Source organism: Panthera pardus, unplaced genomic scaffold, assembly GCF_024362965.1.
Source record: "Panthera pardus isolate Hobbes unplaced genomic scaffold, ASM2436296v1 HiC_scaffold_24, whole genome shotgun sequence".
Taxonomy (NCBI): Eukaryota; Metazoa; Chordata; class Mammalia; order Carnivora; family Felidae; genus Panthera; species Panthera pardus.
The window spans coordinates 34,239,509-34,263,674 of record NW_026526810.1 but is presented as its reverse complement, the minus strand read 5'-3'; the positions used below and the strand labels follow the sequence as shown (position 1 = coordinate 34,263,674).

At 49.9% G+C, this 24,166-nt stretch overlaps 2 protein-coding genes across 8 annotated transcripts in view; one reads left to right on the top strand and one right to left on the bottom strand.

Annotated features, from left to right (window-relative positions):
• The window catches only part of CA12 (carbonic anhydrase 12), a 51,243-nt gene extending 28,761 nt beyond the window's left edge, over window positions 1–22,482 (bottom strand). For 2 of the 7 annotated variants that reach the window (XM_019441865.2, XM_019441867.2), the window contains exons 1-2: window positions 22,266–22,479; window positions 17,152–17,172 (exon numbers count right to left, since the gene is read on the bottom strand). In XM_019441865.2, the coding sequence (XP_019297410.2) occupies window positions 17,152–17,172; window positions 22,266–22,347 (103 nt within the window). In that variant the 5' untranslated portion in view covers window positions 22,348–22,479. Of the gene's footprint in view, window positions 1–17,151; window positions 17,173–22,265 lie in introns of all 7 variants that reach the window. The other 5 variants (XM_019441864.2, XM_019441866.2, XM_053888988.1 and 2 more) reach the window with 4 other exon arrangements.
• Window positions 1–24,166, top strand: part of APH1B (aph-1 homolog B, gamma-secretase subunit) — a 140,483-nt gene that overhangs the window by 87,945 nt on the left and 28,372 nt on the right. The window lies entirely within an intron of this gene.

Below are 24,166 nucleotides of genomic sequence, written 5' to 3'. Positions count from 1 at the left end.
CTTGCTTGGTGTCATTTCTGGCTTAACCGTAGCAGTAGGGGGAGAAGAGGTGAGCTGTGAGACTGACCGCCAACTCAACTCTCTGCTAGCCCTCAGAAGCCCCTCCCCTCTGCTTGCCATATCTAGAGGTACCCCCACAGTAGCACTGGAGTTGTGTGTGGGGGGTGGAGGTACGAGGTTAAATATCTCTCCCTGCCCCTCTCTCCCCCTAACACAGGACAGAGTGTTTCCCCCTCCTCTGCACTCCTGTAGAGCCCTTGGCGTTTCTCTTTCCTAGTAACACATACACTTTTCAAAATAGTATTTTCTATCTTTCTATCCCAGTAGACCAGTGGTTCAGTCTAGTCTCAGAACAGCTGTTGTCAAGCTTGAGTGACCATCAGAATTCTCTGGAGGGCTTTTTAAAACACAGATTGCTGAGCCCCACCTGCAGAGTTTCTGATTCAGCTACCAGGTGAGGCTGATGCTGCTTGTCTGGGGACCACACTTTGAGAACCACTGTCTACAGTAGTGTTTCTTAACCCTGGATTTACACTGGCATCTCTGAGAGCTTCTAAGTGTGCCCCTGGCCCCAGCCCCTGACATCTGGTTTAATTGGTCTTGGGTGGGATCCAGACACAGGAAGCCTTAAAAAGCTTCCCAGGTGATTCTAATGTGCAGCCAAATTTGAGAAGAGCTGATGAAAAGCCCTTCCCAGATCAAAGGCCTTGAAGTTGGAGCCCTGGCTTTTACTCCCCATCGTCAGGGTAAGATTGCTTTTTTTAAAAAAAAAATTAATTAATGTTTCATTGTGGTAAAATATATATAACATAAGTTTGCCATTAGTGACACTTGGTATATTCACAGTGTGATGCAACATCGTCACTCTTTAGCTCCAGAACATTTTCGTCACCCCAAAAGGAAACCCCATCCTCATCCCCCATTTCCCATCCCCACCCCCAACCCCTGGTAACCACTAATCTACTTTCTGTCTCAATGGATTTGCCTATTCCCTATGTTTCATCTAAGCAGATCGTACAACATGTGGCTTTTCTGTCTGGCATCTTTCACATCATAGAACTGTTTTCATGGTGCATCCATATTGTAGCATATATCCGTACTTCCTTTTTATAGCTGAATTCTATCGCTTTGTATGGATATACCTTCATTTATTCATTCGTATTGTTGCTTTTTATTGTAGTTTAAATATCTGACTCTGGTTAAATTGCTATTCTGTTGTGTAATAAAGCATCAGTGCCTCTCCTGTGAGGGTTTTAGAAGAAGTGTGACTAGAGTCAGCAGAAAAGGAAGATGGAGAAAATGCAGGCTGCTTTCCCGAGAACAAGAGTCTAGGGGTCAACGAGGCTCTTACTTGAATGAAAAGGGGAACCTTCCATCATCATGCTAACAAAGGCATGTTCCATACAAGGTGGTGTAGCCGTGTGCCCTCCCACAAGAAGGAAGTTGGTGGGAGGGCAAATTAAGTGGGCAGAGGCTGCCTTTGTGACAGGCTCTTTGGCGAAGAGAGATGTGAAAATGTCTCAGGTGCTCTGAATCATTGGTACAGCCGTCTCCTCTAGCTGACAAGAAGCTGCTTGTCTCCAACGCCACCCCCACCCCTTTGTTAAAAGGGTGAACCTGGGGGTGACAAACCGTGACTGCATTCAGGGTTAGACAGTAGGTGAGGGACAAAAGTGGATATCTAAGTTGAATGTGGCCTTGGCAAAATACTTAGTTGTGGACCTTGGATGTGTGTTTACTAGAACGAGTACTTCCCCTTTCGCTTTTACTGTGATATCTTTCCTCCACTTTTCAGCCAAGCATCTCACAAGAATTGTCTAAGCTGCTGGCTTCTGCGTCTTCACTTCCCATTCAGACTCCCTGCCCTGCGACTCTGACTTCTGGGTCCATGTGCCACTGAATTCAAATAGACTCTTCAGCCCTCGTTTTTCTTGCAGCCCTTGAACCCAATGCCCCCACCCCCATTTCTGAAACCTCTCCTCTTCCGCTATCTGTAACTCACTGCCCCCTTAATGACAGCTGTCTTATGGTTTTGTTCTTGGCTCTTTCTTTACTTTCACACATGCCTCCGGACTGAGGCCATCCCCTCCCATGGTTTCAACACCACCTCTGCCCTATGCAGTTTCCTCCTGAGCTCCAGACCGGCTGCCTACTGGATGTCCCCATTCGATGTCCATGGCTCCCTGAAACCAGACATGTTTGGAGAGGAAGGCAGATAGACAAACCATCAAAAAAGAATAACCAAACTTGCCATATTTTCCTCTCTTACCCTCCTCCTTCCAAAACCTCCCTTACTTCTTTCAAGGTTCTCTGTCTCAGCTGATGGTACCACCCACCACACCAAAGCCTGGAATCCCAATCTACCTCTTCCTGTCCTCTCCTTTGGCCCCATTGCTAGGCACAGAGACATAATGATTTTATTTTCAGGTATCTTTTTTAAAGACTTTTTATTTTGAAAAATCTTAAATGTATGGAAAATTGAAGGTACCACAATGAATTCCCATGTACTCTTCACCTAGAGTCACTAGTTGTTAACATTTTGCCACACCTGCTTTATTACTCGCTCTATATATACATATATATGCACATTATTATTGTTGTTACAGTTCCTCCTCAACCTGTGACAGGATTATGTCCCAATACACCCATTGTAAGTTGAAAATATCATGTAATTTGAAAATGCACCTAACCTCTCGAACATCTTAGCTCAGCCTCGCCTACCTTAAACATGCTTAAATTAGCCTACAAATGGGCAAAAGCATCTAACACAAAGCCTAGTTTATGAGAGAGTGTTGACTATCTCATGTAATTTGTAGAGTGCTGGGCTGAAAGTGAAAGTCAGAGTGCTTGTCTGGATACAGGATGGTTGTAAGTCCCTCAGGTCTGTACCCTCGTGATGGTGTGACTGCCTGGGAGCTGCAGCCGCCCTACCTGGTGTCACCGAATGGAATCACACCAGGTATCCCTAGCCAAGGAAGAGATCCAAATTCACAATCCCAAGTATGGCTTCTACTGAATGCGTATCACTTTCACACCGTCCTAAAGTGGAAAAATTGTAAGTTGAACCATCACCAGTTGGGGCTATCTTTTGAGAGGAAGTTTTAGACCTCATGCCTTCCTGTACTTAAATATTTACATGTCTGTCTCCTGAGAACAAGGACATTGTCCAACATAATCACAATATAACGATCCCAGTCACGAAATTTAACAATTAGTACAGTTACCTAATATACAATCAACATTCAAATTTTTTGTACCCAGTCTCAAAGGATCTTCCCATAGATTGCCTATGGTAACGTTAAAATGGAAAGCTACAGGCATTATCTTAACCATGTGATCAAAATTATCACCAATCGAGAGCCTCCTGATGAAATACATAGATATTCAAGGACACATTATTTCTACGGTATTCATGCCAAAACGGACAGCCTAATCTCATGAGAAACCCTCAGACAAACTCAAATTGAGAGACCTTCTAGGAGATATCCAGTCTATATGCTTCAGAAATGTCAGAGCATGAAAGGTCTAAAGAGGCATGCATTGAGTTACCTGGATTGACTCCTGTATCAGCAAAAGTGCTATCAAGGACCACATTAAGTTTCTTTTAAACTTGGCCTTCATGTGTTCCCACTGGCACAGCCTTTGTTCAGACCCACAGCTCCATATCTGTCCACCTTGTCTGGCCTTGTCTCTCCAGGCTTACCCCACAGCCCTCGCCTCTCCACGCTAATTCACACCACTTCTGAACATTACTTTACTGAAAATTCTTCAGTGGCTCTTCAAGCCTTTAGGATTAATCCCAAGGCCTTTGCTGCAGCCCTCAAGACCTTTGTGATCCCCCCTTCTCCAGCCTTTGTTTTCCCCACTGCCACCTGTCAAAAATCTGAGGTCAATGGAGGGGGGACCTAAAATTTCAACCAGACTAACAAGTTAGGCTACCACAGTTTCATGGGAAAGACACGAGACTCCTGAGTCAGAGACAAAAGACAGTTTAATACTCACAGCAGTAGCAGAGTGACATTTGTGTCTGTTTCCCAAGCCCCAATTCCACAGGGTACTACAACGAGGGCCAGGTGACACCTGCACATGCCAACTGCTCCGCATCATGGCCAAGCAACTCCAAGTTGGGAAAACCTGCCCAACTTTACCCCCAAGGGAGATACTGTCTTTATCTTATTGGATAGCAAACAAACCTGCTCTCTGCCCTGGAGGGAGACACTGTCTCTATCTTCTAAAACTATTTGCTACATACACATCCTTGAAATGATTGTCTGGAACAAAAGCCATCAGTGCCTCTGCCCACAGATTTGCTGAAACACAAGAGACCTAGGGAGAACAAGCTCCCAACACCACTCCTCAAACGCTAGGCTGCTGCCACCCTGATTCTCTAACCACTCCACACACTCTTACCTGCTTTTTGGACCTCTCTTGCCTTCAGTGGAAAGCCATCCTCATCCCTAAAACACACACCACCCATGCACATAAACATTCACATGCTCTTCTTGCTGTGCTCCTTTGTCTTTCAAGAAACAGCTCCTCAGGCAGTCCTGACAGTCACTCTGCCTCCAAATTGAGGCTTGTTGTCATCTCTCCGTGTCCACAGCTCCAGCACACATTGTCATAGCACTTAATTTGCTCCACTCTAATTGCCTGTTTACATGTCTGCGGGTCCCTTGGCTGTCAACCCATTGAAGGCAAGGGCTGTGTCGTGCTTGTCTCTAATCCCAGGACCAGCCCAAAAAGGAATCATTAAGGACTGCTGGCAAGAATAAGTGACTCTGTGAATGAACTGTTATTTTATAGCAGCCAGCAGTTTCTTCCTGTCACTTGAGGTAGAGTCAGATGTACAAACCCTTGAAGCTGGAAGATTGGCATGGGACAAGGGGTGGGGCAGGTGTGGGGTTCATAAGCACCTTCAACATTCTGGGGGAGGAGCCAGAAATTTGTCCACGGGGAAGCCCTCCCCGTGTTGTAGGATGGAGCACTTGGATAAGCCTTCTTAGCTCTACACACCTGAGGCCTGGAACTACCCAATGTTGCTATGAAAACGTAACCCTGCTGTAGCCATCCAAATGCTCGTGTTTCAGGCTGAGATGCTAAGCGTTCTGTTTAGTGACCCAATGATACAAACTGGGTGCATCTTTAACAGGTCTGTGTCCTTGCAAAGAACACTGTTTTTCTAAATATGAATTTAGGTGTCCTGAACAGGAACATTGTTGTCCCACTTGTGATGTTATTTCCAAAGTTTAAGTCATTGTGGTCAAGAGGAGTGATATTACCCCTCCGGGGACATTGGCAATGACTAGAGACATTTTTGGAATCCCAGCTGGCAGGTGCTACTGACATCTAATGGGTAAAGGCCAGGGATGCTGCTAAATATCCTACAATGCACAGGACAGCCCCGCACGACAAAGAATTATCCTGCCCAGAATGTCAGCAGTGCAGAGGCTGAGAAGCCCCAGGCTAGTCTATTGTGACTTCCTCTTCTGGGCGGTATGGAAGAAGGACCAGGTCATACAGTGCAGAGGAGGTTTTTCTTGAAGGAGTTGGGTGCTCTCACTGTGAATCATCCTGGGGCCACAAAGAGGAATAGAAACCTGGTGTCAGGGAGGAGGGAACACAGTCAGGAGGACTCCAGGCCAGGAGACCAAGGCCGGTGCCTACATGGTGGTAGGGGACCCATGGCAAAGGGATGATTATTGCCCTCAGGGAGATCTGTAGACTGTAATTGCCTGTGTCATTCCAGGGCCTGAACCAATTTTTTTTTTTTTTTTTTTGCTAAATCCCAAGGCCTAATGAATTGTTTTTTAGTATTAGTGTTTTCTGTTTTTGTTTTTGTTTTTTTACACTACCATATAATGAGCGCTTACTATGTACCAGGTATCACTCTGTATCTGAGGTTGGCCAATATTTTCTGCAAAAGACCAGAGAGTAAAATATCTTAGGATTTGCAGGCTGTACTGTTTCTGTCACAACTACCCAGTCCTTTTGCTATAGTGCAAAAGCGTTCCTAGCAACTGCGTCAGTGGATGCATGGAGCCGCACGCCAAGAAAGCTTCGGCTACAGAAACAGGTGGTAGGCTGCCTTTGGCCCACGGGGCATAGTTTGCCAATCCCCATTCTGTATGCGTAACATCTGTTAATTTAATCTGCGTACGAGCCCTATGACATAGGTACTATACTCTCATTTAATAGAGGAGGTGACTGGTGCACAGAAGTTTGAATAATATGCCCAAAGTCATACTGCCAGTGAGTAGCAAGGCTGGGCTCTGACCTTGGCAGTTCATACTGGCCACCATGGCAGCTCCCAGTGCGCTTTATAGGGTACAGAGCCCGGGCATCGGCATTGGTTACAGGGTGGTTAAGAGGTGACCGGCAGGTAGGCCCTGGGTAACCGTCCAGAGCTAGAGAGGAGGAGCAGCCATGGAGGCATTTGTGACCTTGTAAACATTCCCCAGGGAGTCTGGGAATCATGAAAAGAAAGGATCTGGTAACAGACAAACTTTCTGCAGTTACCCTGGGTGGAAGCTGAACTAAAGTGAAGGGTGACTGGCCTCGACACACGGGCCTGATGTTAGCTCAATCCTTCACTTACCAGCTTTCACAATGAGGAAGTTCTTTCTGATAGCTAACCTACAGCACTCTTGCTGTTACTTAAAGCTACTCCCTCAGTTTTCCTGTCTAGTGAGAAAAGCTGCTTTTTCATGGGTCTCTCCCACCTGAAGACCTCATCCCGGCTACTTCTTACTATCCCCTTTCCGGAGAGGCATGAGGCGCAGCAGGAGGGCTTTGGAGCCCTCAGGCTGAGCTGCTAAGCACAGCTCTCCCACTTACAAGCTGTGTGACCTTGGGCACATGTCATCGATGCCCTGAGCTTCACTCAGAAAATGAAAGTGACAGCACCTCCTCCCATCCCTGTCATGAGGAATAAATGTGGTAGCGTAAGATCAGTGTCTAGATGTGACAGACTCCCAAGACAGGCTGGGCCCTGGGCCATTCTGAGCTAAATTGTCTCAATCCTTTCTCTTGCGGGCCATTTGCCAACCTTTTCGAGCAAGTTCTCCCTTTCGCCTCGCTGGAAAGTAAATCTAGGGTTCCCTGTGTGTCTCCGTTTACTTCTAATGAGATATGCGTGGTGATGTGGCATTTCGTTTCAGACTGGCTTTTACCTCTGAAATCCTATCATCCCAGATCAAGTGTCACCTTCTCCCTGGTGACTTCCCCAACTCCCAAAGCCAAAAATAAGCAGAGAAATAAACCCTTCTTTCCTCCTTCACTCAACCAATGTTTCCCAAGCATCTTGCCTGGGCTGGGGTCTGTGCATCTGTCCAGGCAGCCCCTATGGGGAGGGTGTCGCTCCCCACAGGCTATGCAGTTATGTGCTCCTTCTGGATGACCCTCCTTGAGGCTGGAAATGGCTCCTTGCTCAGCCCCGTACCCTGCAGAGGCCCTAGAACACTGCCCTGCTTGCAGTAGGCTTATGCTAAAAAAAAAAAAAAAAAAAAAAAAAAGCCACTGAAGCAAAAACTTCTCCAGTGATAACTGGACACGTTAATCTTCACTGGAAAGCAAGCGCTTGGCTATTATTACCAACCCAAGAGGCACCTGTGCTTCAGGGGACAGTTATGTGAAAGGAGAACACTAAGTTCCTGCAGTTCTCCATTTCTCTCCAGGGTGTAGTAAGCTTTCGGACCAGGCAGCTTTGCATACTCAGTGTTACTTGCACACCTTCCATACTCAGGGATGGGACACTCCCTCCTTCATCCTTGCTGACGGACACATTGAAGCATCGCACCCAAAGGTTTATCAAGAGCCGGGGAGGTTCTTGGGTCACTGCCAGAAGGAGGCACAGAGGAGTCACTTGTAAGATTGCACCTGAGGGTCCCTCCAAGCTGAGTGTGTAAACAGACCATGACTCAGAAACCAGCCGAGAGGCTACGCCAGCTCACAGGCTAGGGGATGGAATTGTGAGCGTGTGTGAGTACAGACGCATCTCAGAAAGCAGATACTCACATGAATATGAATGTGGGCGTGCATGTGTGCATGTGTATGTGGGTGCATAGGCACGCCCTCCTTCCTGAGGAACCAGGACAGAGCACAATGGTCAGGCATTCCTCTTCAGTCTTGCCGGCTGCCTCTAGCCCTGCAGTGTCCCGTGCTCACACACTTGCCCACTAGATGCTCCCTCTGCCCCTGCCACCCAGCCCACTCACTTGATCTGCTTTTCTGACCTGCTTCCTCACCTCAATTCGTCCTCTACTCCCTACTCTTCCTTCCAACGCTGATCCTTCTGATTCCAATGACCACATTCCTTTAGCTGCCCTTCCTCTTCCTAAGAATCTGAGAAGGGTATTGATTCAGGAATGCCCCCAGAGGAACCCCGACAACAGTAACAGCCGTGTGTTGCCAACGGTAACGATGGCGGGGGCGGGGGGTGTGTGTGTGTGGAATCTATTGATTTTTTTCCTACCAACCACACTGGTCCTTGATCTACATTTCCCATGAGTGTGGCACATGGAACCTTATCAGATATTTATCTATGTCAAAACGTATTGTGTTTTCTTTAACCACTAAGCCTTTTATCCTGACGAGGGGAAGGAAAGCATGTTAATTTGGCATTATTTGTTCCTGGCAAATCTACATTATTTACTTTAAAAAAAAAAATCACTGCCTTTCCTCAAGGGCTTTTACACAATGTCATGATGTGCAGTCTAGGGTATGCAACACCTGGTATAAAATAAACATCCGCAAAATGACCAGGAAAGCACATGCAGTGGGAACCGGGAGACACAAGTTCTGGTCCTGGCTCAGTGCCTCCTGCTCTGTTTGGGCCACTGTGGAACTGTGAGTTTCCCCTGCCTCATTTGTAAGTGGGGGTGGGGTTTGGCTACATCAGTGTCCCATACACGCACACACACACACACATACACACACCCCAGGATCCCACGTAGGCAATATGGCAGTCTGGATGCCAGTTTGAACAGAGACAGGCACTCATCCACAATCAGGCTTCACCGTGTCTACATTTCTGTTAGGTGTCTACATTTCCAGCTGATTTATACCATCAGGTCTTTACCCCTATCCCCCCTCCCTTGGTTCAGACCCCTAAGCCCCTCTCCCACATCCCTCTGGCCTCCCTTTCTCCAGTGTTCGCGCTCCATTCACTCTCTACCCTGCAGCTGAGATGATCCTTCTAAACTGCTCATCTGATCACCTCAGGTTTGTACTTGGAATGCTCCAGCAGTCCCCTGCTGCCTCCAGAATGAGGTCCTAACTCCTCAGCTGGCTCACACTCGTCACACTCTGGCCCTGGCCTGCCTCCCCAGCCCCAGTCCCTCTCATCAAGGTTCTTGGGTGGTCCCTAGAACATACCAGCCTAGGTGGTCATTGCATAGGTTGTCCCTTGGCCCCCAGTGCCCTTTCATGCCCTGCCCTTTGCCTGGCTTGCTCTTATCTGTCCTCCAGATCTCAGATTAGATATCACCTCCTCTAGGAAAGCTTTCTCTAGTCCTTTCCCCCAAACCCTAGGTGAGGTCTCTTCCATGCTTCATCTCTCTGTATTGTAAGGCCCTGTCTAATTCACTGTCTCCTCCCAGATTCATAGTTCCACAATGGTAGAGACCATGCCTTACTCGTCATTCTTTAGCATCTAGTCCAATACTTGGCACTTAGTATTCACTCAATATTTGTGGAGTGAATGTGAACCAATTATCTTGGGCTAACTGAAAACTCTGATTGGTTTTTATGTGCATCTTTGATTAATAACAAAGGAGAAAGATTATTTCATTAATGTATTAATTTGCTAAAACAAATCTTTTAAGCAGTGGTGCCCATGGAGGGGGCAGAATAAAAAAGAGTGGTAGAAATCTAGAGTATCCCTACTATAAGGTCCCTTCTAGCTAAAAATTCCAGAAAGCTATTTGTTGTAACCTTTTGGCTCAGGACCAGGAAAAATATCTAGAAACCAGAAGGGTGATATAAGGAAGAATCTTTAGATTTGTAGGTCATAGAAGAATAGACAGTTACTCAAGTTGGAGCCACCAATTTGCCTCTGGGCTTCCTGGTGGCCAAAGCCAAAAGGGAAACAGTCATTTGCATGATTGCCTCAGACTTGCTACAAAATGTCTTGGGGGGGGGGGGAGTTTTTGTTCAACAACCTTAAGAGTCACCTTTTCTCACTTCTCCACTCCTCGTCCACCTCCCAGAAGGTGGAACACCCAGGAACAGCCGCTGCTACGACAGCACTAGGCACCATTTACCAATGTCCTTGTTCCCTGCTTTAAGTAAATCTCACTTTGAACATAAGGAGCCTTTCCAGAGTGATCAGCCCCTGGAAGGTGGGGGCTGCCTGAACCTTGCCCTGACTGTGCTGGTGTCTGGACGGGTCTCATCCAGTTCACCCAGGAGTCACCCAACTGACCTAGTCACCAGTTAATGATTGCAAAACCATTTAAAAAGTTAAGATGATTTAAACAAACCATTCCGAATTACACCAGTTCTGAGTCAGCCTTTATAGGCAGAAGGAGGTGCAGCTGGCGTTTCTTCCTTCCTGGTTGGCATAAAATCGAGTGCTTGTGAGGAAATCGGGGAGCTTCCTTCTTAAAGAAACACTTTTGTTAAAAAAAAAAAAAAAGCTCCTAAATTACTTTGTTTATGAGTACTTGTAATATTATCAAACAGAAAGCATACATCAACCGAAAATGGGAAAACGTTATAGTTTAAAATCAAATATGATGACCCATCATTCCCGTATGCTGTGTTGGGCAGTGTGCGTACCAGCCATTATTTTTACACTTTTTTGCCCCCACTGTTTTCACTATTGAGTTATCAAAAGTAATCATTTCAGCTCCTTTCCTCGTGTTCTTAGCATGTAACAGGGTGCTTCTCAGTGAGTATTTGTGGAACAACTACCATATTTCATTGCTTCCAGACACCATTGATGGTATGTCCCTATTTCAGAGATGCTAAAATGTGGGGGAAATGTGCGTCTGAGAATCAAGCCATTATGGTCTTTGTCCAAGGCAGGCACTTGGCCACATGGTGTGGCCCCTGGAAGTCTGGCTGTGCTTCTGGGCTTCTGTACCCCTCACCCCTGTGGGTGTCGCTGCATAGGACGGTAACAGAGCAGGAAGGAAGGCCCTCCCGCCCAGGGGATTGCAGAAACGGTCTCCCTCCCGGAAAACCAGACTTTCCAGTCCCTGCCTAGAGCCTCCTTCACACACCTGCTTTGAATTCAGCCTTTTTTTGCTTTAAATCTTCCTTTGAGCCAGTTTACCCCAGAGGTTCCTTTCTGTTCAGTGCTGAGGCTGGGCTGCCAAGGGCTTTCACCAGCTCCTGGGGGGCCCTGTTCTGCCCTCACCAGGAGGCCTGGGGCACAGGGCAGGAGGCGCAAGTCTGAGCACCGCAGGAGGCCTGATGGGGCCCCTGAGGAGTCCTGCTCCTAGCTCCAGTCAGCCAGCTCTCACCCTGCGGTCCCAAAGCTTGACTCTGCCTCAGGTGGGTGAGGGTTTCTGCCTGGGGCTGGGCTTACTTAGCTCACAATCCTCACAGCCCAGCCTCAGGTTTCTGCCCAGGTTCAGACCTCCACCCTGGCATCCTAAATCAAGGATCAGCCTTGGCGCTTGCCAGGGGCTGGGTCGGGAGGCCAAGGAAGCTGCAGTGACTTCAGCTGTCTGGCTGAGGTGGCTGAGGTGGCTATGGCTGTGGAGCCAGGTATCTGGTCCCTAGAGGCCAGAAAAGCACCAGGGAGATGATGTCTGACTTCTCCCTGGCCTAATGGACAGAGCTAGAAGGAACATTCTGGCCTGTGAGGAGCTCGTGTTTTTTGCCCGGTCCCTTTCTTTCTCACAAAGGAAATGTCCATTTGCTCAGAATACAAAAGGAGTACCTCCTTGCTATTAAAAGCTCAGGCAATTCAGAAAAGCCCGAAGAAGCAACCCCCTCCCAACCCAGATCACGTCTGTTTGGTGCGATAGGGTTTACAAGGCATTTTCCCACATATTAGCCAATATAATTCCACTCTGTGGGGTGGAGGGAAGGAAAATGGTGATTAGCTGTATTAGGGGCTCACTATGTGCCAGGCTCCACTAGGCTCTTTCCACACGTGATCTTACTCAATCCTCCATGAAGCAGACCCGTGCTTCTCAGACACCAGTGGGCCTCAGGATCCTCGGGTGGGCTTCCCCAAATAGATGGCTGGGCCCAGCCCCAGTTTTTTAATTTGTAGGCAGATCTGGGACGGGCCTGAGGTTTTGCGTTTCTAACAAAATCAAACACGGTGCTTTTGTTACTGCCACAGAACCGGAGCTGAAGAGGTTGCTGTTTCCTCCCAGCCTCCTTCATGTGTTCCTCTTCCAGTTCTTTCTTAGTGTTTGGGAAGGGCATCGCGAGTCCCAGGTGACGCTGATGCTACTGATCTGAGAACCACGGAGTAGACGCTATTACTCCCATTCGGTAGTTGAAAAAAACTGAAGTTCAGAGAGGTTAAGTTCCTTCCCTAAGGCCATTCAGCCAGAAAGCGGCCCAGCAGATATTCATGGAGGTCTGCCTGGGTCTGGGTTCCATACACTTTCCACTTCTTCCTCCTGGTTTTCTGCCTCCCCCACTCCCGAGCCACTACACCTGCCTTTAGGAACGAATCCTGGCTTCCCTATGGTACTACCCAGCTGGTAAGGCCAGCCATGAACACTAAAATGCAGGCATTTTGGTAGCTACAGGCCAGGATCCCCCGGAACACACAAACCTCAATTCCACAGCTCAGAAGAGATGAGAAATGAGTATGAGTAGGCAGACCATACCACATCCTAACAGACCCTGGATGTCACAACCTCAGTTAGAAGTAACTGGAACAACAGCACAGATTTCATAAATGATAGTGGGTTGGATTGCTAGCCTCAAGGGAAATCCCTAAGGCATAGGGCTGGGGATTCAGTTCCCTGGTATGAGAAACATGTTCCAGCCTTTTCCTGCTGTCTCTCCTCACTGTGCTCGGTGCCTCTTGGCATTCACCCTCAGGACAGCAACTGGAATCGGGGGAGGGGCGGGGGGGGGTCACTGGGGTGTTTGGAGTTGGTTGGGCCTCTTACCTTTGGTAAAGACAAGAACTATTTTTTTTTTTTTTTTTTAGTTTATTCATTTATTTTGAGAGAGAGGGAGACAGAAAGAGCAGAGGAGGGGCAGGGAGAAAGGGAGAGGGAGAGAATCCTAAGCAGGCTCCGAGCTCAGCACAGAGCCCAACATGGGGCTTGAACTCATGACCACGAGCTCATGACTGAGCCAAAACCAAGAGTCGGATGCTTAACCAATGGAGCCACCCAGGAGTCCTAAGACAAGATCTGTTCTTAACTAATTGCACGTGCTTCCTACCTGTGTTTTAAGTTCTCCCTTTAGCTCTTAGTCTGCTTCCCATACTACATTTGAGAATGAGGTCACAAGTTGCCTTTATCTATACTAAAGAATAGAAAGTGAAGAGTTTTTCCCCCAACCTCCCCCTTGTATCGTATCTAGCCTGTAGAGTTTGGGAAGGCCTTGGGAAGGATGTCATGTGTCAGGGAAAGCTTGTTTGTGGCAATTTAGTGTTCCAGAAGATTCGGGACAGAAGGTGGGTGGAGCCCAGAGTCGGGAAAACCAGAGAGGTTTGCCCCGTGAAGGATCCCTGCCTGATTCCCAAGGAAAATCCTTTAAGACAGGGAATCTATTGTCTGGGACCAAGGGGAGCAGCATGAGGAATGCAGTGACAGGGCCTGGATCACACGGAGTCCTGCCAGAGTCCAGGGCCTTCTGGCCACATGGCAGAGACGCTGGGCAGGAGGGCCTGTGAGGGGCTGCACCCCACTGCCCGGTGCCCCCAGGCCACGCCACCGTCGTTCCAGAGTTCCCTGCACCAGGATGGTGGGGCTGACCCAGCGGATGTCCTGCAGGGCCCCGACTCTAGGAGAGTGGGATGCCTGCCCCATGTTCCCCATCCATCCCATCTCCTTTGAAGGCTTATCTTTTATCTCCCAAATCTCTAGCAGATGATGGTATCTGTTTCTGAGCTAGCTCACATCTAAGGAGAACCATAGCAATGACTGCTATGCTCAGGGATGGGGCACGGCACCCGTTCTCTGCTCATCTGACGTGTCCTTAGGTCATTAGTTCCAACACATTCATCCTTTTTGGCTGCTCTGTCGTTTTGAACACACTAAGGGGTCTGGGGGGCATTTTTGTGGGGGGAGAAGTAAAAAAAACTTCCAGGGTAAGGACGACTCTCCCAGCCAGCTGGAATTGGTTGACTCTTTTATTGAATATAACACACGTACAGAACAGTGCATGGAGCATCCGTGAACAGCTTGATGAATTCTCCCCACTCTGAGCACAGCACCCACACCAAGGATCTAACCGTGACCAGCACCCTCCTGGTGCCTCCTTCCAGTCACCTCCACCCCATGAGGGCCCCGGCTACCCTGACCTCCGTCAGCAGACAGTGACTTGAGCGGGCTGGCGTTTATCTCCCGCTCACAGGACAACCTGACTGGAAGTGCCCTCCAGTCCAGAGTCGGCGGAGCTTCCCGGGCTCAGCAGGATTGATCTGGGACTGACGAGCGGTGGGGAGGGCCTGCTCGGCAGCTCCAAACCCCGCTGACGCACCCAGCTGCTGCCCCAGCCACCCCAGAGGGGTGCACAGGACTGGGGGTGGGGGGGGCATCTTGCCTATCAGAGGGTTCTCCTGTCTCCAGGCGGGCCATCCAGGAGCTCAGCCTGGTGACTTTGTGGAGGGGGAGGGGGGAAGAGCTCTCTTTCCATGTGCTTCTAGAAATCCTACCCTGTGTTCCAGGCCTTGGGAGGTCCCTGGTTCAGGATGACTCACCCGCATTTACGTGCAGAGTAGCTGAGGTCTGCAGCCTGGGAAAACTAGCACGTGGCATTTGGTTGGACTCGCCTCATTCAGGGCAGCCCTCACTGTTTGGAAACCATTTCCCCCGAGTACCTATGCCAGGCCCTCTGTTTCGCCAGGTGACGCTGAGCACAGGTGCCCGCTGCCAGCCTGGACCCATCCCCAGCCATCCTTCATTCGTCCTCCTTCACTGGCCCCCACTGAGGGCTGACTCCACATCATGTGTACTCATGTCACTAACAGGAAGCCAGATCTGTCTTTGTGCTCACCCCACGAATGTCACGCACCATTAGACTCTGCCCTCTGCTTCCTCAGCAGGGGGCTGCTACAGAGGTGCCGGCCAGAGCCCGTGGTCAGGAAGAAACGCTTCTGCACCGCTCCTGACGCACCCCCCAACACTGACCCTCCCGAGGAGCCCTGGGGCCCAGACTCTGTGGGTTCTTCCTTTGTCACGTCCCTTGCCCTGCCCTTTCCTTCCCTCTTCAGCCCCTACCACCACATTACTCTCCCTAAAACACAGACTACTCCCGGCCCTGCCCCTCCATCTATGGAAAAAGTGGGAAAGCTCCGCCCTGCCCCTGCCTGTCTCCCCTGTTCAATCCAACCTATCTTTCCGAACTTAGAGTTAATCGCTCCCCTATAACTCTTTTTTTTTAATATTTATTTATTTTGAGAGAGAGAGAGAGAGAGAGAGAGAGAGAGTGTGTGTGTGTGTGTGTGTGTGTGTGTGTGTGTTCAAGAGGCAGAGAGACAGAGGGAGACAGAGAGAATCCCAAGCAGGCCCCTTACTGTCAGTGCAGAGCCCAGTGTGGGTGGGGCCTGGATCCCCTGAACCATGAGCTCATGACCTGAGCCGAAATGGAGTCACATGCTTAACCAACTGAGCCACAGATGCCCCACCTCTTTCTGTACTTGTTGCCCCTCAAATACCACCTTATTTCTTGCCTCCACTCATGTGATGCCATCATCATCTTGGCCAATGCCACTTCTCTGAATCTACCACCACACTGAATCCTCTCCATCCTTCATGGCCCAGGTGAAAGTCCTTCTCCTCCAGGAAGCCTTCCTTGACCATCCAGCCCTAACCCTCTCTATCCTCCTCTGAACCATCAGAGCACTGAGCCATTTATTACCTGTCATTATCTATTTAGCTTTGAACTGTGAGCTTAAAGTATTCCCAGGTACAGACCACAGCCCACCCTTCTGATCACCCACACACTCCGCAGTGCCTTGCACACAGCAAATACATAAGGGATGTTAGTAATGATGGAGCCATGCAGTGCTAGGACCAAGGGGACCTTGACCTGTAGGATCATTGGTTAATTAGCTCAGTGACTTTGCTGTGCCTCCTGGGTTAACAAACATCCAGAGGCTAGCTTTTGCAAATCTAAGGCAGACCTTTTTTGGATTCTGCTTACGCTGTCGAGATCAACTCCTCTGCCTGTCACCACTCCTCCTGTGCCAGTGAGGCAGTCCCAGCCTCCTCACTATACCAGTCCATCTTGCCCATTGCTTGTGACCGTCCCTAACAAGACATTATTAACATTCCTGTGCTTGTCAGTGGACCTGCTACTTGGCCTCCATTCCCACCCCAGCTGACGACCAAATTTCCAGCTCATTGCGACACAGCAGCTGGGCTGATTTCAGGCTGCTAACCTTGCAGGCCCGCCAGAAGTGGCTAATGTCATTCTTGAGCCAATCCCGCAGAAACCCCATTGCTTACTCAATGTCCCTCTCTCTCCTCATGCACAAGGCAGGCATCCCTCTTTCACGAAGGACTAACTGTCACTACCCCTGAACTATGCTTGTTTACAAACATGGCAACAAGAAGTTAATCCTAGGCACACTGACAGCTTAACTCCTGGGGCCTGAGCCAAACTTCCAGAAAGGAGCCCTTTGTTCTTTGTTTTTTGGAGAATAAATGTCCTCCATAGGAGAAGGTCTCTCTCCTAGCCAAGGCCCTTGCAGTCTGGAGGTAACCCGGGCACATTCACCTGGGAGGTTTGGTAGAAATCCTTGCAGGAAGCTGGAAACCTTAACGCTGGGATTCACAGTTTAAGTGCACAGAGCAGGCTCCTCGGCTTGGAGAAAGTGCTGCGTGGAACCTGGGTGGAACTGTCCTTTACAGAAGCCGGGGTACCCCCTTTTAATGATAGCAGAGTTGCTCTTCTCAACCCCCACTGTCACCTCCACAGATGGTGGAGTTTCTGGCTTTCTCATTAAATACAGCCATCCATCTCCTCAAAAATAAAAAAGTATGCAAGATCTCTACTTACCAAAATAGCTCCACTTGGATCCTGCAAAGAACAAAACAAGGCAAAGTAAGTGCAACTGAACTTGAGCAAGCTGGAGAAAACTAGAGATTTTATTTTGAAACGGGTGCGGTCACAAAGGAGGTGGACACCCAGGCGTAAGACGTCATTGGAGTCGGTGTCAGCACAACCGGTTCCCAGAGTCACCGTGCTCCAGAGGGAGGCACAAGGCCATGGGTTCGGGCAGGGGATCAAGGATCAGGGAGGGGGCTTCTTGATTAGAAGCCTCCCAGATCTTAAGCCAAATTTTATTTTTCTGAATACGTAATAAAATTCACAAGGCTCAAAACCCAAAAGCTCCCGAAAGGTACCAGTGAAAGCTCCTCCTCCCACCCGCTCTCCCTGCTTCCATTAGAGACAGCCAGTTTTATAGTTGATGAGAACATTTTCACGGTCTGACTACGCACACACATGTAATCACGTTCTTTCTCCCCCTTTGCACACAAACGTCCGCATACTGGAAACATGGGTCTGCATCTTGCTCCTTCCCACTGAACAGCATACCCTGGAGAGCGGTTCACCTCCGTGCATAAAGAGGAGAAAAGTCATCTCAAAAGGCATGTTCTTCGTGGAGGAAGCTGCCACCCTCACCTGCGTTAGAAGGCCAGGGGCGGTAAGAACGTGGAGAAGTTCTGCCGGGAATATAATGGAAGCCGCCTACCCCCTCCCGCTCCACGCCCTTCACAGGTAGAAGTCCTCTGTTCCCACGTCAAAACACAGTTTGGGAAAAGAGGCTGCTGGGCGGCACTTTTAGTACCCCGCCTGACACCTCCCTCGTCACCTCCAGAAGGACACAGAGACCCTGAATCGAGACTCAGGGTGTCTCAGGGGACACCGCCAGGGAGAGGGACTCTCTAAATCCTAAGTGCCTCTCCTGGCTTCTCTGGAGGCCTCCATCATTCTGGGCCCACGGGGTATAGTCGGAAGAGGCTCTCACGGCTCCTTTCTCTCCTGGGAATTGATTTGCAGTAAAGCTTTAACTGACCAGCATTCTGCTCACTTAGCACAACTGGCCATTTTCTACTCAAGCCAATGGTGATTTTGCAAAGCTAAAAGAGTTTTTTAAAAAAGGGAGGGTGCGCTTGGGTGGCGCATTTGGTTAAGTGTCTGACTCTTGAGCTCGGCTCAGGGCGTGACTTCACAGTTTGTGAGTTCGAGTGCCGCATCAGGCTCTCTGCTGTCGGCACGGAGCCTGCTTTGGATGCTTTGTCTCCCCCTCTCTCTGTCCCTCTCTTGCTCATTCTCTCCCTTCCCCCTCTCTCTCAAAATAAATAAACTTAAAAAAAAGTTTGGAAATCGTTGAGTCTCCTTCTCAATCTGTAGTGTGGGAAAGAAGGGGGTGTTCAGATCTCTTAGAATATCCGATGAGTACCTAAGGACCTCTTCCCCAAAAAATGCCTGTAGGCTTGGACACACAAAATTTCACATACAGTTAATTTCCAGAGGTCCACAGACCCTCTAAAACCTGCTCTGGACCCCATAGGAGTTAACAGTCCTAAGATTAACCTTTCCTGAATTAAGAGTTAGATGAAGACATTCAGAACCATGGGGAAACCGAACTTGTACACTACCCCCAAGTGTACCGCTGGACCTTTTACTGAAACAACACTGCAAAGGAACAAAGGAGGCATTGCCGTGGAACCAAGCTACAGAAGACCTCAACCCTCTTTGCTGAACATTTTCCTTCAGCGGTTTTGCCTGAGGGGTTCATTATTAAAATACAATCATGGATTTCAGAGACAGAAGAAAGACTGCCACTTAGGCTGGGCAGCGCACAGGAAGCTCAGGATCTAGAAGTTCACAAGTAACCGGGGAGTTTATCCTCGCCCCTAACCCGGAGAGACGGGCCACTGCGGTGAGCCTGGAGACCACCAGAAACACAGCTGCTGCCCGTGAGCAGTCCTGCCTTGTCCAGAAGTTGAATTGCACCTGCCCCAAATCAAATCATAGCCCCAGTCTTCCACACCTTCCGCTCTCCTCCCCAAAGCTGGCCACGCTGGGGTTTTCCCTACTGTTGTAGCTCTTCCTCTGATGAGGCATCTGTGTGATACTTTGGAAAGCTCAGGGACCAGTGGTATAGAGTGGACATCTGGGACCGTAAAGCCTTGCAGGACCAAGGACTCGGTCTTTAAAAAGCAGCGGCATCCAGAGTAAACGTTCCCACCCTCCTCTCCCCGAGCAGGCCTGCCTTATACAAATGGCAGTCTCTGGAAAGACTCAGGAGCTGGAGGCTGGGGAGAGGAAGCATGATAAAATGAAGGGGAGAGTAGTCTAAGGGGGAGGGGGTTTCAGATGAAGGTCAAGGCCCAGCCTGGTCCATCTTCAGCTCAAAATTAACTTTAGGAAGACTTTCTAAAGGAAATGTGTGTGTGTGTGTGTGTGTATGTGTGTGTGTGTGTGTGTGTTTATGTTTGCTTTATCTGCAAGTAGCACCTCCTGGTTCCTCGCCTCTAGCTTTAGGGGCAGGAGTCTTTTTTTTTTTAATGTTTATTTTTTTTTGAGAGAGAGAGAGACAGAGTACTAGCTGGGGGTGGGGGGAGGGGGTGGGGGTGCCGAGAGAGAGGAAGACACAGAATCCGAAGCAGGCTCCAGGCTCCGAGCTGTCAGCACAGAGCCTGACTCAGGGCTCAAACTCACGAACCACGAGATTATGACCTGAGTTGAACTTGGACACTTAACCAACTGAGCCACCCAGGCACCCCTAGGGGCAGGAGTCTTAACAGACTCACCTGACCATACACAGGAGGCAGGCCAGGCCAAGGCTCCTTCAGCCACATTTCAGAGGCTTCCTGAGGGAGCAGGCTCTTCCAGAAGGAAAATTTTCCCCTTCCTGGAAAGGTGATCTTTTCTGTTAGATGTTGGAGGCTCAGCTCAGTGCCTGTTAGAACCTGCAGGCCTACTCTGTACTGGGCAGGGAGAATGCCCTGAGGGCTCACTGAGGAAGTAGTATGGATAAGGATCCAGGCCAAGGGTTCAGGGCCCGCCTGCTCCCTGTCCTGGGTGTTAGAACCTTCTCTGAGTAACTGTCGTTGGGGAGGCCAGAGACTGTCTAGCTTTCTATACCAGGTTCAGACAGAGCAGGCTCTGCAGAATTCATTGAAATGTTCCCCCACAGCAACTAAAAATTCCAAGGTTTTCTCCAGAAGACACTTGACCTCACTTTATTACATTCCCTCCTTCCCGACTCAAGTCATTTTTTTCAGACATTCACCAGTGCCAAACGCTGGAAGTTTAAGTGCTCCAGGGGGAGGGCAGACCACACTCCGACCTCTTTACCTAGTTTCACCCCCCTCCATTCCCAACCTTGGGTTAATACTGACACTCTACGTCTCAGTGACGTTTGCTTTGACCTTGTCCCCCAAGGCAGTTAAATAGCCAAGAAACCTGCATGAGGAATAGCAGAATAAAACCCGTGTTCTTCAACTCTGGGGGGTAGGCAGGCTGGCTACTCAGTGTGGGGTGAAAGTGAATTTTTTTACTTCAAGCTTCCCCCGCCCCAACTTGGAGAATGGGGAGGGAAGCAAGGCAAAGGAGGAGGGAAAGGAAAGGAAGAGGGAGGGCACGGAGAAGAGGGGAAGAAGAGGAGGGGAGGGCAGGGAGACAGGGGAAGAGACAGCAGGGAGGAGGAGCTGCCCCAGAGTGAGGGGAGTAACAGGCTTTCTGGAAGGCGAGCCAATAAATGACTGTTTCTCTCCCGTCTTGAGCAGCTTGGAACTACAAGGGAGATTTCTAGCAAAACTTGAGGTCTTGGTGCAGCTTTCTTGAGAGGGGAATATATGTCAAAGTCTGCAACTGTAAAAATTAATTTCCACTTTTAAATAACCCCTTTCTCCCACCCACCTTCTATTTCTCGTGGGCCAGATAGGGGAAATAATATCAAGCCTATCTTGCCAGCCAGCGGATTTGAGTTGAATTAAGAGTAATGCCAAAGCTGCAACAGACCAGCTCCCCAGACCTTCCTCCTGCCCTGCCCCACGGGCATACCTCCAGGAGAGGAGGAGGGTTGGAGCTTGCATGCTACAGAGGAGGTCCAATGTCCCATGACCACTGCCTAGTAGGGGAGGAACCATTTCCAGCCATCATAGTCACTTTCAGGCCTCCTATAAATGTTTCACCCTAATCTCGGTCCAGGAACCAGGCACCTACAAATGCCCCTACAACTTGGGACAGACTCTGTCAAGGGCAGGAGCCACCATCGGTTAGCCACCCAGAAGTTTCCACAAATGTCACCATCTACCCTCAAGAAAAGTGCTCTCCCGGCAGCTGGAGAGGCAGGGGACAGGTTGGAGTCCTGCTGTTTGTTCCTAAGGATGAACTAACCTTGACCTTGGCTGCTCACCCAAACTCACTGCCTTGACCTGAGCCTGCAGTTCAGGTCCTCCCCGTCTCCTGTCATCCCATTGGGCACCCTCAGCCTCCAGCCCTTCGGGGTTAAGGGCCCTAATTACACTCAGAAATGATGTGTGTATGCTCTCCTGAGTGCACACACACTTCCCTTCAGGATAGTGGAGCCCTTCTGGAGAAAAACAGTGATTAAGGATGGAATGCATCATCCCTTAGACTTGGAGGTAAAACGTCATGGTAGAGAGTCTCTCCTCCAAAGAAAAGCATCCTCCACTGTGGAAGGTTCTGCAACTGGGACGCGGCAAACCCCTCCTGGTAACCACGCAGCCCAGAAGGCCACACTCACTTCTCTGCCATCTACACGTGGACCGAGGCACAGTACCTTAAATCCCGGTTCCCTTTCTCCTCCCTTCAGCAAGTTCCCAAGCCGCCCCTGCCGAGCTGGCGGGAGCTCAAAGAACACACAAAACATCTTTCAATCCGAAGACGACATGCTTCCCCCAACCGCAACAGGTCGTGCCTTCCAAAAGAAAACGAATTTCCCAAAACGCATTTTCTAGATTGTCTTAAAAACACGCGTTTGAAAGTATGCATGTCCTTCCCGGCTCCCCCGCAATGATTTTGCTTTAGCATGAGAGAGAGAGAGAGAGAGAGAGAGAGCCCTGCAGGAAACCCTCCGTCCAGGTGTAGCTGAGCTCCTGGGACCGGGAGGAAAGAAGAGGCAGGCACTTTACCGTGGAGCGGGGCCGGGCCGGCAGGCTGTTGGTTTAAGCACAGGAGCAGGAGGACGGCGGCGGCGTGCAGGCTGCGGGGCATCGCTGGCTGCCGGGGCGCGGCGGGGGCGCAGCCTGGGCTCCCGCTCCGTCCCCTCCCGGGCTCTCCGCGCTGGGGACCGCGTGCGCGAAGCCCCGCCACCTTGCGAGCACGTCTGCTCTTCGGGCTCCGGGCTCCCCGCGGGCTGCTTTTAAGGAGCGACTCAGCCCCAAACACATGATGTCATCGTGCAGGGGTGGGGTGGGGGGGGGAGAACGCCCTGCCTACGGGAGGTCTGGTGCCCGGGGCTGCGAGGTGAGTTGTAGCCTGACTCGAGCCGCGCTCCGCGGGGCAGCGCTGACCCGGGAATCCAGGGCTCGTTGGGAGCAGCGGGCAGGTGTGGGTCGAGAGCCGCCTGCCTCGGCCCCGCCGGGACGGGTGCGGCTGGGGACTGGCTCCACTGGTCACCGCCTTGATCTGTGGCTGCCCTTAAGTGAGAAGCGCCCTGAGTATAATGCCATAGGGACAAGTGCCTCCTTCGGGACGCCCAGTTGCGTGCCTGCCTGGACCGGGCACACACATCAGGGACTGGAAAGGACAGCAAAGGGGCTGCACTCCAATTCAGAATTTCCGCAGGTTGTGCAGTGCAGCCTGCTTTTGAATTTGCACACAAAGAAATTAATTAATTAAGAATAGGTAAATAGGGTGGGCAGTGAACAGCTTTAGGAAGCAATTAGACTTTCCCTAGTAACATTTAAGTAGACAAGGCTCATATTCGTTCGTAGTACCAATCCGTTCTCTACGAAGCTGGGGGGCAGGGTGTCCCTTCTGTGGGGTAGAAAAAGACTTCGATTATTTATTGAGTACCTTCTATGTGTCAGGCACTGTACTAGGCATTTTGCATCATGCATCAATGTCTGAGTTCTGCTTCCAATGCATATTATCATCACCTGTTGCTCATTTCTGCCCATTTTTCTCACATATCTGTATTCTTTTCTTTTCTTTTTTTTTTTTTTTTTGAGAGAGAGAGAAAGCTCAAGCAGGAGAGGGGCAGAGGGAGGAGAGAGAGAGAAGCTTCAGCAGGCTTCATGCCCAGCGCTAGCTGGACATGGGGCTCAGTCTCATGACTGGAGATCATGACCTGAGCTGAAATCAAGAGTCCCGTGCTTCACTGAGCCACGCAGGCACCCCTGTATTCTTTTAAGTATGTGTATACATACATCTAGTCACATACCCATGGTTCTGATTCCCCTTTGTATTTAGTCCATGTTCATTTGTTAAGTCAAAAGTCTTACTAACCTGCTGCCTCGATACATCTTCCTCCTGCTGTTACTGCCACTTGCCGTTCCCACATCCTTGCCGTTTGTTCTTTTGGCTTCCCCCGGCCGTCTCCATATCTGCACTGCTCCCCGTGCTGGGCTCAATTTCCTTCCTGCTCTGCGACCTTGCCTGTTCTCTTGGCTCCAGCTGCCTATAGACGCTGTACAGACCACATGGTCTGCTGAAGGGCACCCACCGGCCCTGGTACACGACCCCTGCTTTTGTGACTTGGCCCATCCTGCCCTCTTCTCTTGGCCACAGCAGCCTGACCAGCCTCCCATCTCTCCGGTCTGTGCTGACTCTCAGCCTATGTGGACTCTCAGGCTGGCCTCAGTGACCAGGGAAACCACTTGTCCATGCAGGTTTTGGAGGGAAGAGCAGCTTCTGTGCTGACAGTCACCAGCAAGCACATGCCACCCACATTAGAAGGGGTGCTACTGTTCTGTCCCCAGCAGCTCAGCTACTGTTTGCATTAATCAAGAGCCCTGAAGTCTTTGTAAGGAAGTAGCTACAAAGACAATCTTGTTACCGGCACTTCCAGACCACAGCAGGCTTAAGGATG